The 13,079-nt window shown below is 37.2% G+C and overlaps 1 protein-coding gene across 3 annotated transcripts in view; it reads right to left on the bottom strand.

Annotated features, from left to right (window-relative positions):
* The window catches only part of wdr47a (WD repeat domain 47a), a 76,193-nt gene that overhangs the window by 58,639 nt on the left and 4,475 nt on the right, over positions 1–13,079 (bottom strand). For 2 of the 3 annotated variants that reach the window (XM_053651493.1, XM_053651492.1), the window contains exon 1: positions 5,719–6,747. In XM_053651493.1, coding sequence (XP_053507468.1) covers positions 5,719–5,999 — 281 coding nt within the window. In that variant the 5' untranslated portion in view covers positions 6,000–6,747. Of the gene's footprint in view, positions 1–5,718; positions 6,748–13,079 lie in introns of those variants that run through there. The other variant, XM_053651494.1, reaches the window with a different exon arrangement.

The following is a 13,079-nucleotide window of genomic DNA, read 5'->3' on the forward strand; positions in this document are numbered from 1 at the left end:
ACGCTGTTCCTGAGCAGTACAACCCAAATGTTTGCTTGTGCGCGACGCATTTTACGGATGACAGCTTCCTGAACCTGGGAGAGTACAACACAGGCTACACACAAAGGCTACTCCTGAAAAATGGGGCGATTCTCGGACAATCTTCTGCGCTTCTGAATCAGAACCTGTAAGTGTGTTCAATTATTTTACGAAGTATCTGCTACTGACGGTCAAATGCGGAGTTTTGTGTTGCTAAAGTTTGCTAAGTTGCCTCAGTTGTTTAAAGTATTTGTTTGTATGCTGGTGGTCTGACAGAGACGTTGATTGTAGCTGCTGTTGTGATTCTATCTTGAAACGGTTGATATCAATCGAATCACAAGAATCCTAACTTTCCAAAGATATATTGCATGAGTACCTATGTATAGAAGCTGTGTACAGCATAGTTAGTCCCGCCGGTGGGGTCGGATTTTACATTGTATCTGAAAGGTAAGAGAGTTACAAAATAAAAAAAGTTACCACTGTGAAACGTTCTGTTGAAGTCATGGTTGCAAACTTGCTCCCGCTTGATCATCCGCATTTTCTGAATCGGGCTCGAACTAATATGGTAAAACTGATGACATGTTGCTTAGGAGCTTGCTTTGGAGGCTACAGCTAAAGTATACACTAAAGCTAAGGGGCATTTTTTTACGTTTCCGACACACGCAAAGCTTTTGGCCAATCACAACGCAACAAGTAAGCTGGCCAATCAGAGCACTCTGGGATTTTCAGAAGGAGGGGCTTTGGTGAAATCGGAGTGTTTCAGGCAGCCTGGGAATAGAGGAACTTCAATAATGTACAACCCGAATTCCAAAACAAGTTGGGATGCTGTGTAAAATGTAAATCAATGCAAATAAAAACAGAATGCAATGATTTGCAAATATAATAAACCCATATGTTATTCATAATAGAACACAAAAAACATATCAAATGTTTAAAACTGAAGAAATATACCATTTTAAGGAAAAAATAAGGTAATTTTGAATTTGATGGTCGCAACACGTCTCAAAAAAGTTAGGACGGGACAACAAAAGGTTGGAAAAGTGTTACTAAAAAGAAACCACTGGAGTAATATTTTGCATCTAATTAGGTTGATTGGCAACAGGTTAGTAACATGATTGTTACTAATAATAAAAAATGTATAAAAAGAGTATCTTAGAGAGGCAGAGTCTCTCAGAAGTAAAGATGAGATGGAATCTGGATGTCAGGTAAACATTTCCAGTTGATTGGGCATGCTGCTGCCGCTCCTCGCACCGTCTGTTTGTTTTTATGTTAACGTGGGTTCTGTAATCCTGCTGTTTTCATTTTTTTAAGTCATCCTCTACACTATATATATATATATATATATATATATCACATTTTAGCTACCGTAATCTCCGGACTATAAGCCGCGACTTTTTTCGCACACTTTGAACACTGCGGCTTAAACAATGATGCGGCTAATTTATGGATTTTTACGGGCTAACGAGCTTCATGCCGCCAAAACATTTAGCCTCGTCACATCAGACCAATGAAATTACCAAACAGGTCACAGTGTACCAATGAAACTGTTCGAATTAAATCAAACGCACTCACACTAAATTCTTCAGATCAGTCATTTTGCGCTTCATGCACACCCCCTCATCATGGAAAACACACAAAGAAATGCATATGATGCAACTTTCAAGTTAAAGGCGATCGATCTGGCTGTTGAAGAAGGAAATAGTATGCAAAGAGCAACTTTTGCTCAAGTCTGCCAGTGGATCCTAACAGCATGGAGCAGTGTCAAAAAATCTACAATCACCAACGGGTTTCGAAAGGCTGGACTGCTGCGTGATGAAGAGGACAGCACAAGATCAAGGGCAAATTTGCCTCGAGACGTAAGTGACATTGAGAGTGACAACGAAAGACAGACTGAGGAAGTGTGTGACGAAATACCGGTAATTCTGTGGCTGTTCAATTCCAACACTGAAGATGACGACTTTAGTGGTTTTAGTGTGCAGGAGGAAGATGAAGATAGCGATCAATGACTTTTCCTGGTAGGCAACTGTATATATTTTTTTTAACCAGCCGTGTTACAGGCACTGTTCAGAAAAAAGCATTTACGGTACGTGTTTAATTAAAAGTTTAAAAAAAGCTTTCTGTGTAACATCTTTCTGTGTAAATATCTCATGTTACAACCTGGACACCTGCGGCTTATAGACAAGTACGGCCTATATATGTACAAATTTTTTTTTCTTTTTAAAGTTAGTGGGTGCGGCTTATATTCAGGTGCGCTCAATAGTCCGAAAATTACGGTAATACATTTGAAAAATTTACAAACAAAATTCCCTAAAATTCCCTGACTTTTCATGACTGGAATAGACTTTATTACATTTCCATGACATTCCAGAAATTCCATGACCAGTGGGAACCCTGACTATCATTTGCAAAATGACGCTTATGAACACTAATGAAATGGCCTGTTGAGACAAAGGCGGTATATACATCGGGGTCTTGGACGCAGTTACAACCTTTCTTCTTCTTCTTCTTCTAACATCAGTGTTTTTATAAGTCGGTGACAGACTAAAATAGTGTCTCAAACTGTTGTGGTCCTCAGTAATTTATCTTCGCTTGTCCAATTGGAGTTGCCTTCTGTGGTGTCCCAGAACCAGTAATTGCTGCGTTATTTAACGCTCATTCAGTAAACAACAAGGCTCTGCTTTTATCGGACATCATCACAGATAGAAAACTGGATACTGTTCTTAACAGAAACATGGCACAAACAAAATGATGGACTTCTCTTTAACCAGGTTACTCCAGAGGGCTATGGGCTGTTTGATCTCCCGTGACTCACTGGCAAAGGTGGGGGAATGCCAAGCTGCCACTGTTGGGCCCTTGAGCAAGGCCCTTAACTCCATCTGCTCCAGGGGTGCTGTATCATGGCTGACCCTGCACTCTGACCCCAACTTCCTGACATGCTGGGGTATGCGAAGAAAAAAGAATTTCACTGTGCATATGTATATGTGATCAATAAAAGACTCATTATGATTGTAGTACACAAACTGCAACTTGACATCAGCACTGTGTGTACCCCAGTTTACATCATTTGAATGCTTTGTGTTGAGTCTCTGTGTCTCCAAAGCAACTGCCATCGCTACTGTCTATCGACCAACAAAGCCAAATGAAGCTTTTTTGTCTGAATTTGCTGACTTGTTGTTAATGTTGTGTTTTAAATTCAAGAGAATCCTTATTTTGGGAGATTTTAATATACATAATGACCAAAATGACTGTGGGATGACAAAGGACTTTTTATTTTTACTGGATTGCTTTAATCTTACACAGTTTATTAGTGGCCCAACACACCGCAAAGGTCATACTCCAGACCTTGTGATTGCAAATGATTAATTTGTGTCTCAGCTGTCTTCTGTTGATATTGGTCTTTCTGAACTGCCTGTTCTTTGTACATCATCTTCATATACTGTTAATTTTCGTAAATGGAAATCAATTAATCCAACAGATTTTGCAGACTCTTTTGTTTCCTCTCTTCATGGATTCACATCAGCTCCTCTTGAAGATAAGATTTTACAGTTGAATAATGTTCTTGCCTCTAATCTGGACTCCTTTGCTCCCTTGAAGTCATGCAATGTGACTGTTGCTCGATCTGCTCCTAGGTATAATGACAACCTGTGCTCTATGAAGGCAGCTTGTCATAAAATAAAGTGGCATGACTCTGGCTTGAATGTATTTTTTCAAGCTTTGAAAGACAGCTTGAGGGAATATAGAGCTGCAATTGAGTGTACAAGATCTGCCTATTTTTCTCAGTTTATTGAGAATAATCAAAGCAATCCCAGACATCTCTTCTGTACCATAAACAAACTCCTTTGATGTTGGCTCCTCTTCGCCTGTTTCAAATCAGTTATGTAAAAAGTTTCTTCATTTGTACAGTTCTAAAATTGACAATGTTTATAACATAATTCATGCTATACTTGTTTCCTCTTCAACACTCTGCTTGCCTAATTTCTCTGGCACATCTTTCACAAATTTTTCTCAACTTGACTCAGAGCTGCTTACTAGGTAGGTATCACGTATGAAAGCCACCCCTGGCATGCTTGATCCCCTCCCTAAAAGCTTATTTAAACCCTGTTTTAACTCTTTGTGTCCAGCTGTTCTCAGCATTATTTATGATTATCTGCACACTGGTGTTGTACCAGCAGAATTGAAAACTGCTGCTGTAACCCCAGTTTCAAAAAAGCATATCGTTGATTTGGAATATTTAAATAATTATCGTCCTATATCAAACCTTCCCTTTTTGGCAAAAATTTTAGAACATATTGTGGCTTTGCAACTTCACAATCACCTTTCTGTTAATAATCTTTTCGAGTCTGGTTTTTGTAAACTTCACAGTACAGAGACAGCTTTGGTCAAGGTCACGAATGATCTGTTAATAGCCTGAGATTCTGGTTCTCTTTCCATCCTTATCCTTCTTGATCTTAGCGCTACTTTTGACACTGTCAATCACGACCTCTTACTCAACCGACTTGAAAATGTCTTTGGTGTTTCTGACAGTGTTATAACCTGGTTTAGATCTTATCTTCCCGATCGCTGCCAGTTTGTTTTTATGAGTGGCTTCAGGTCTGAGATTGGCTCTGTTCCTACTAGTGTCCCTCAGGGATCAATTTTAGGCCCCTTACTTTTTAGTATTTATATATTTCCTCTTGGATTGCTCTTAAGATCACTCAGGCTTAAATATCACTTCTATGCAGATGATACTCAGATTTATATTCACTCTAAGCCTGGTCAAAATGTGGATGTTTCTTTTCTCTCACATTGTATTTCTGAGAATACAATCGATTGAGAGAAAAAACATCGATGACCCAAAACATTTTGTGCCTTAATAGTGATAAGACTGAGGTTTTGCTTATTGGAGTTTGTATTCTGACCCACACATACAATCTACTGTCAAGAATTCCTTTTTTCATCACAGAAATATTACTAGACTTCGTCCTATGCTATCTTCTCCTGTGACTGAAAGGCTCATCAACACTTTTGTATTTTCTCGTATTGATTAGTGCAATGCACTTCTTGCTGGGGTTCCTAAAGCCACACTAAATAAATTGCAACGTGTGCAAAATTCTGCTGCTAGGATCCTGACTTGTATCAGGAGAAATGAACACATCACTCCAATACCGACATCCTTGCACTGGCTCCCGTTCAGGTTTTGCGTTGATTTTAAAATCCTTATGCTCACATATAAGGCACTGCATGGTCTGGCCCCTTAGTATCTGTCTGCGCTTTTAACTTTATATACTCCCAAGCATCATTTGTGCTCCTCTCAAGCTGGTTTACTGGATGTCCCACAGACACGGTTGCAATCTGTAGGGGACAGGGCTTTCTTGTACTATGCTCCTAGACTCTGGAATGCACTCCCTGCTCATATTAGAGATGCACAGAATTTGAGCATTTTTAAATCTAACCTTAAAATCAATTTTTTTTAGGTTAGCTTTTTCTTAATGGTTTTAACCATTTTGTATTCACGTCTGTTTTATGTTTTTGTATGTTTTGTGTTTTTACGTGGGGTTTTTTTTCTTCATTTTCTTGATATTTTCTTATCGTGTAAAGTGCCTTGAGAAGCTGCTTTAAAGGCGCTATATAAAAATAAAGTTTACTATTATTATTATTATTATTATTACTCACAGGATAACGTTTGCAGATCCCTGAGAGGAGACAGAGACAAAGCCTCACCTTTTCCTGTCAAACTTCTCCATACACTCCAGAGGCTGAATAAATTGCAGCACCTCATCCCACTGTCCATCTAGAATAAGTTGCCTGAGAGAAGGACAGAGAGTGAGAAGGATGCATGTCAAAGACAAAAATCCAAAAAATATTTTTGTATATGCTGAATTTCCTGAACCATAGAAATTTAATATAATAGTAAAGTTGTGTGCAAATGCCTGCATAAGCCAAATCAAACAAACATTTTCTGCAGGATTTACATAAAATTCAGGCAGGCTGATATTATTCATATTTGCATATGTTTGTTGATTACTCAAAGTTCAAAGCACAACACAGCTCATTTGCACAAAAATCCATAAAAGGTCAAGTACAAAAAAGGGATGTAAATTAAATTAATGATGAGAGAAAAGGCAGATGTGGAAGTTATTTTGACACACTGCTGTGTCAAGAAAAATTTATAAACTGAATGCTAACATATTGGCTGTAAAATATTGAAAAATAGCATATTTTGGAGAATATATATCACACTAAATTGTTTCAGAAATTAAAACAAAATCTAAAATAGATAAAAGGCAACCTGAGTAAACACAAAATACCTTTTTTAAAATTACTTTTTTAAATGTTTTTATTGAAGCAAAAAAAAATATTCAATACCAACTAGGCTTGTGTGAAAATCTATTTGCTCCCATAGTTACTAATTTCTCAAATCTATGAAATTGCATTCATAATGGGGTTCAGGTGGACTAGACACCAACCAGGCCTGATTACTCCAAGCCCTGTTCAATCAAATCAACACTTAAATAGAACTTTTTCAATAGCATGAAGCTGGTTAAAAGGTCTTAACCAGTAACGCACTATGGCAAAATTTTAAGAAATTACAGAAATGATAAGGAAGAAGGTGATTGAAATACATCAGTCTGGGAAGGGTTACAAAGCTATTTCAAAGGTTCTGAGACTCCAAAAAAGGACCACAGTGAGAGCCGTTATCTCCAAATGGAAAAACTCAGCACAGTAGTGAACCTTTCTGGAAGTGGCTGATCTTCAAAAATTCCTCCAAGAGCACAGCAATGACTCATCCAGCAAGTTCACAAAAGAGCCAAGGACAACATCAAAGGACCTACAGGCCTCTCTTGTATCAATAAAGGTCACTATTCACAACTCCACTATCAGAAAGACACGGGACAAAAATTGCATTCATGGAAAAGTGGTGAAGTGAAAACCACTGCTAACCCAGAAGAACATTAAGGCTCATCCGAATTTTGCCAACACACACCTTGATGACCCTCAAACCTTTTTGGAGAATGTTTTGTGGACTGATGAGTCAAAAGTGGAACTGTTTGGAAGACAGGGATACCGTTACATCAGGTGTAAACCAAACGTGTGTATACACACACACACAAACAGAGAGTGCCCTCCATTAATATTGGCACCCTTGGTAAACATGAGCAAAGAAGGCTGTGAAAAATTGTCTTTATTGTTTAACCTTTTGATCTTTTGTTGAAACAATTCACAAAAATACTCTGCTCTCATGGATATCAAACAATTGCAAACAAAACAGGTTTATAAAAAAAAATCTTTGTTAAATATAGGTGTGCAACAATCATTGGCACTTTGTGCTACCTCCCTTTGCCAAGATAACAGCTTTGAGTCTTCTCCTATAATGCCTGATGAGGTTAGAGAATACATGGCAAGAGATCTGAGACCATTCCTCCATACAGAATCTCTCCAGATATCTTCAAATTTCAAGGCCCACACTGGTGGACTCTCCTTTTCAGTTCACCCAACAGGTATTCTATGGGATTCAGGTCAGGGGACTGGGATGACCATGGCAGGATCTTGATTTTGTGATCAGTAAAACATTTTTGTTTTTGATTTTGATGTATGTTTTGGATCATTGTCCTGCTGGAAAGTCCAACCACAACCCATTTTAAGCTTTCTGGCAGAGGCAGTCAGGTTTTTATTTAATATCTGTTGATATTTGATAGCCCATGGTGCAGTGTATCTTAATAAAATGTCCAGGTCCTCTGGCAGAAAAACAGCCCCAAAAAATTAAAGTGCCACCAACATATTGAACTGTGGGCATGAGGCTACCTCTCTGTGTGTGTGCCAAAACCACCCCTGGTGTTTATTGCCAAAAAGCTCTATTTTGGTTTTATCTGATTATAGAACCTGATCCCATTTTAAGTTCCATTAGTGTCTGGCAAACTGAAGATGCTTGAGTTTGATTTGGATGAGAGTAGAGGCTTTTTTCTTGAAGCACTTCCAAAACAATTTGTGGTGATGTAGGTGAATTCGGAGATCAGTTTTGGAGACTTTTCTGTCCCCAAGATGCAACTAACTTCTGCAAGTCTCCAGCTGTAATCCTTGGAGATTTTTTGGCCACTCGAACCATCCTCTTCACAGTGCATTGAGACAATATAGACACACATCCAATTCTAGGTTGATTCATAACATTTCCAGTTGAGTGGAACTTCTTAATTATTGCCCTGATGGTGGAAATGTGCTGTTTTCTTATAGCCACTTCACATTTTGTGAAGCTCAACAACCACAAATCACAGCTAGATTCCTTGGTCTTAACCTTTGTTTTGAATGACTAAGGGAATTTGGCCTATGTATTACCTCATATTTATACCCCTGTGAAACAGGAAGTCATGGTTGAACAATTTCCTGTTCCTAGTCACTCAGGTAGACTGAAACAATGTAAAATATCAATGGGAATATACTTCAAATATATTTTTCTCATATATACATATACATACATTATTAATTAAATGATCTAAGATGTTTACATACTCATTCATTGTAAACTGTTTTAAATGGTTTTGAAAACTCTAATCTTGCATGGTTGTGTGCATGTCTGAAAAAACGTCTGTAAAACAAGAGTGTTTCTTTGCTTCTTTGTTTGATATCAGGGTAGTCAAAATCTAAATCAAACTTAAAATCAAGTTTTCTTTTGGAAAATGTGTCGGCCATCTTTTTGAGATAAACGTTTGTGTGAAAATTCTTATGGCCATTTTTTAAATTTAATGAAATTCAGGAAACATGTCGCAGTGTAGTAGCTTATACAAATAGCAAATGTAGCTTCTTTCATCATAAAGTCTATATTTCCTCTTATTTTCTGATTTGGAAAATGAAATCCATGCTTTTGTACGATGGATATAAAAAGTCTACACACCCTGTTTGAAATGGCAGGATTTTATGAAATAAAAAACATTAAACTAAGATAATTTATGTCAGACCTTTTCCCACCTTTAATGTTAAATTGCAACATAAATAATAAAGTGAATTTTGAACAAATAAAGTGAAAAACAATCAAAGTTTTTTTTAACAAAAAAATTAAGTGCATAAGTGTTCACACACCTAAACTAATACTTCGTTGAATCACCTTTTGATTTTATTACACCACTCAGTCTTTTTGAGTAAGAGTCCATCAGCATTGCACATCTTGACTTAGCAATATTTTCTATTTTGTCTCCCAAAAACATTCTATAGCCATTAAATTTTGTGGGCATTTCCAGTGCACAGCTCACTTCAGGCCACCCCATAGATTTTTAGTTGGGATTCAGGTCTGAAATTCCTTTTCACCTTCAGCTTACTAGGAGATGTTTGAATGTTTTGCACTAAAATCGACTGGTATTTGTAGCTATTCATGATTCCCTCCACATTGATAAAGCCCCAGTTCTGGCCGAAGAAAAGTAGCCATAAAGCACGATGCTGCCACCACCATGCTGCACCGTGGGTGATCTTTTTGTGATGTGCTTTTTTGTGCCAAATATATCTTTTGGAGTTATGAAATTATTATACCTTTGGGAACTGTTATCATCAGACCATAAAACATTTTGCAACATGGTTTAGAGTGATTATTTTGATGTTTTTGTGAGAAAGGGCTTCCATCTAGCCACTCTACCCCATACCCCAGACATGTGAAGAATATGAGAGACTGCTGTCACAAGCAGAGAGTAATCAGTACTTGTCAGATATTCCTGCAGCTCCTTTAATGTTGCTGTAGGTCTCTTAGAAGCCTCCCTGTTAAGTTTTTATCTTGTCCTTTTGTACATTTTGGAGGGTTCCTCTCAAAGATTTTTCCTCATATCATCTCTGGGAGTTTTTCCTTGCCACTGTTGCCTCTGGCTTGCTCATTAGGGATAGATTTATAAATTTAAAATTTATATCCTGAATTGATATATTTCTGTAAAGCTGCTTTGTGACAATATCCACTGGTAAAATAAAATTGAACTGAATTGAATCTCCTGTTCTTAGTAATGTCACTGTGGTGCTCCATTTTCTCCACTTGTTGATGATGGCCTTCACAGTGTTCCATTGTACATCTAATGTTTAGAAATTCTTTTATACCCCTCTCCTGGTCAATAACATTCGACAAGCGAGGTACCATACAGGCTTTGAAAGGTCTTTGCGGACTATGGCTTCAGCAGTCATATGAAACCAAGATGTCAAGAAAATCCTACAGAAACATCTGGTCTTCATTTGGGGTTAATCAGAATAATTTCATTGATGACAGCTGCATGATAATTACTTTTGAACATGAGATTGAATGTGACTGGTTCATTCTGAACACAGCCACATCCCCAATTATAAAAGGGTGTGCACACTTATGCAACCAGGTTATTATAAATTTTTAAATTTTTCGCTAAAATGTTTCTGATTGTTTTTCACTTATTTTTTTTACATTGTAATTTCACATGGGGGGGGGGGGGAGTTCAGGCATGATTTAACTTGGTGACAAGTTAAAGAGGCTTCTTCCTCTTCTTAAGAACTGTCCCGATTTGGCTGGAACAATAAGGAACAACATATAATGTGAGGTAAGGAAACATTGACACAGGCCAATATTTAATGGAGAGTTGCACACTAATATCCTATAGTGCCTTAGAGGCTTATAGGAAGATATTACAGATCTTATACATGATTCTTATTATTAGGAATTACCTCCCAAGTATGTTAGGAAAGGGAACCTGTGTCTAGATTTGCTTCTGTTTGTTAATAGCAGCTGTAATTTTTCTAATCTTGAATGTTCTGTTAAAAGATTAAGACAGTGTAGAGAGGATATTTTAGTTTTATCTTTCCAGTTTAGCAATACCTTTCTGGCTATTATGTTTATCGTATGTTTTTAGCAACAGTTACAAATATAAAGTTTGGGTGTGGTGTAATGTAATGAGCCTTAGTGTTAAAGGACACAAATAATATGTTGTTGAATATCGTTTGCCAACTAATTATTGTTTGTTGAGTTCAGATATCCATTTATTAACAGGGAATGATGGTGTGTCATCAGGATATAATAAAAGTTTATATATTTGTCACATTATTTTTCTTGGTTTGTGTTCATTGAGTTCTCACAGAGATGAGGAGGGTGACAGTGAAAATTGAGGAAAATGTTTTTTTCTTTAATGACAGTTGAAGATACTGAAACAAGAAGTGGTGAGGTAAGTAATATTTCTCTTATGACTGGTCGAAGGTTATGAGCAAGAGGTCTTTGCAAAGGCGTTCCAAACTTGAAAATTAAGGTAATTTATTTTTATTTGGAAGATATGCTGCCTTTAAGTCCTCCTGAGAAGTTCAGTGGTGGTGATTAGGACATGGGGTGTCTTCAAGTGGTTTTGGTTGGAAACAAAATGGACAGTGTGAGAAACCTTTTTATTTACCTTTTTTTTTGTATCATCATTGACAAGAAGTTTATTTAGCTGTACTGAAGAAAATGAAGCACTAAACCATGCAAAATTACTACTTAAAGCTTACCATCTGCTGTAGGCGTCACATTCATATTAGCAGCAGCCATGAATTTTTAATTGACATGCCCCCAACTCTGAAAGTCGAGGCTCATGCAAAAATACAAGTTCCCAAGTGGCAATTGAGACATTGTGGTGGTGTTCACCTCATAACTATGATATTTGAAGGCAACTTGAAGGCAGCAATAGAATTGTGCCACAGTGACATCAGAAGCTGAGTGATTACTGCTGAGGACTGATTTAGAATACACTGTACTACACAGAGGAGTACACTGGATGCAGGATCATAGCCAGTCAGAGATAGTATAAAAATGTGACCGTATAATAAGTGTACACAGAAACAACTAACGATTATTTTCATAGTCGATTAGTTGGCCGCTTATTATTATTCGATTAATCGGATGGGTGGGACAAACTTTCAGTACCTTTTTTTTTGTTGTTTATTTAAAATAAAATCCACAAACTGAGTGTTACAAATATAAACTTCAAACTAAAACTTTACACAACCGTTTGTCCAAAACAGAAAAGAACCCAACACACACACACGAATATGTGTATATATGTGTGTAATATATACTTATATATATATATATTTATTACACAATTTATTTTATAGTATTTATGCATAATTTTTATGGATTCACAAAAAGCACCGAATTAAACTACAGTCTTAAAATAATAATAAAAACTCACTTTCACTGCACCTTATGGTTTCTGTTACTCACTGTCTTTAGGAATATTATTTTACTTGTGTTTACTTTTGATCATAGTGTTTTAATTAGACATTACAGATCTTACTCGCGCTCCCACTCTGTATCAGCGTGTCTACACCGTGCGTAAGGAGCAACGCGGCCTTGTTACTAATACATCACTTCCGTTATAATAAACGACAGAATTTACACTGCAAGTGGGCAAATACACCATATAATGACATTAAACTTAAATTAAACTAAACATTTTAAGCAGCTTGCACCAGTTTCCCCTGCCCCTTACACATAGTGGAGCATTTTGGATATAAACATAACTTTGTCCTTGTGCATCAGTTTGATTTCCACAGTGTTTAAAATGCTCACTGTCTGAGAGGACTTGGAGGTTACACACTTTGCTCCTCGGTCACTTGACGATTTTTCCTCCGTCTGATGGTGACTGAGGTCATGTTGGGAATAAAAGGTAACATTGACAAACTGAAGAAAGTCATTGTCGGTGACTCTGAGTGTCTGCTAATGCTAGCGTGCGTATGACGTCATGCGTCATCGACTAGGAAGCAGCTTATACTTCCGGTTAGTAAAAAAAAAAAAATCACTAGTGATATATTTGAGATGATATTACCTTTCTAAAATCTACACACTAGATGGTAGAGTACGCAGTACATAGTGTAAGTATATAGGGTGTCATTTTGGACACAACTTTAGTATTTACTCTCCAAAGCGTGTTTTCGGAACAGAAGTAACGTAATGAGTAAATGTCCCCCGTGCCACGCGCAGACCAACTAATTGATAATGAAATTCGCTGACAACGATTTTCATAATCGATTATTATCGATTTTATCGATTAGTTGTTGCAGCTCTAGAAACAACATCTACAAATTATGTAGTAACTCTACTACCAACTATTCGGAGCTCCAGAACC

Source organism: Ictalurus furcatus, chromosome 20, assembly GCF_023375685.1.
Source record: "Ictalurus furcatus strain D&B chromosome 20, Billie_1.0, whole genome shotgun sequence".
NCBI lineage: Eukaryota > Metazoa > Chordata > Actinopteri > Siluriformes > Ictaluridae > Ictalurus > Ictalurus furcatus.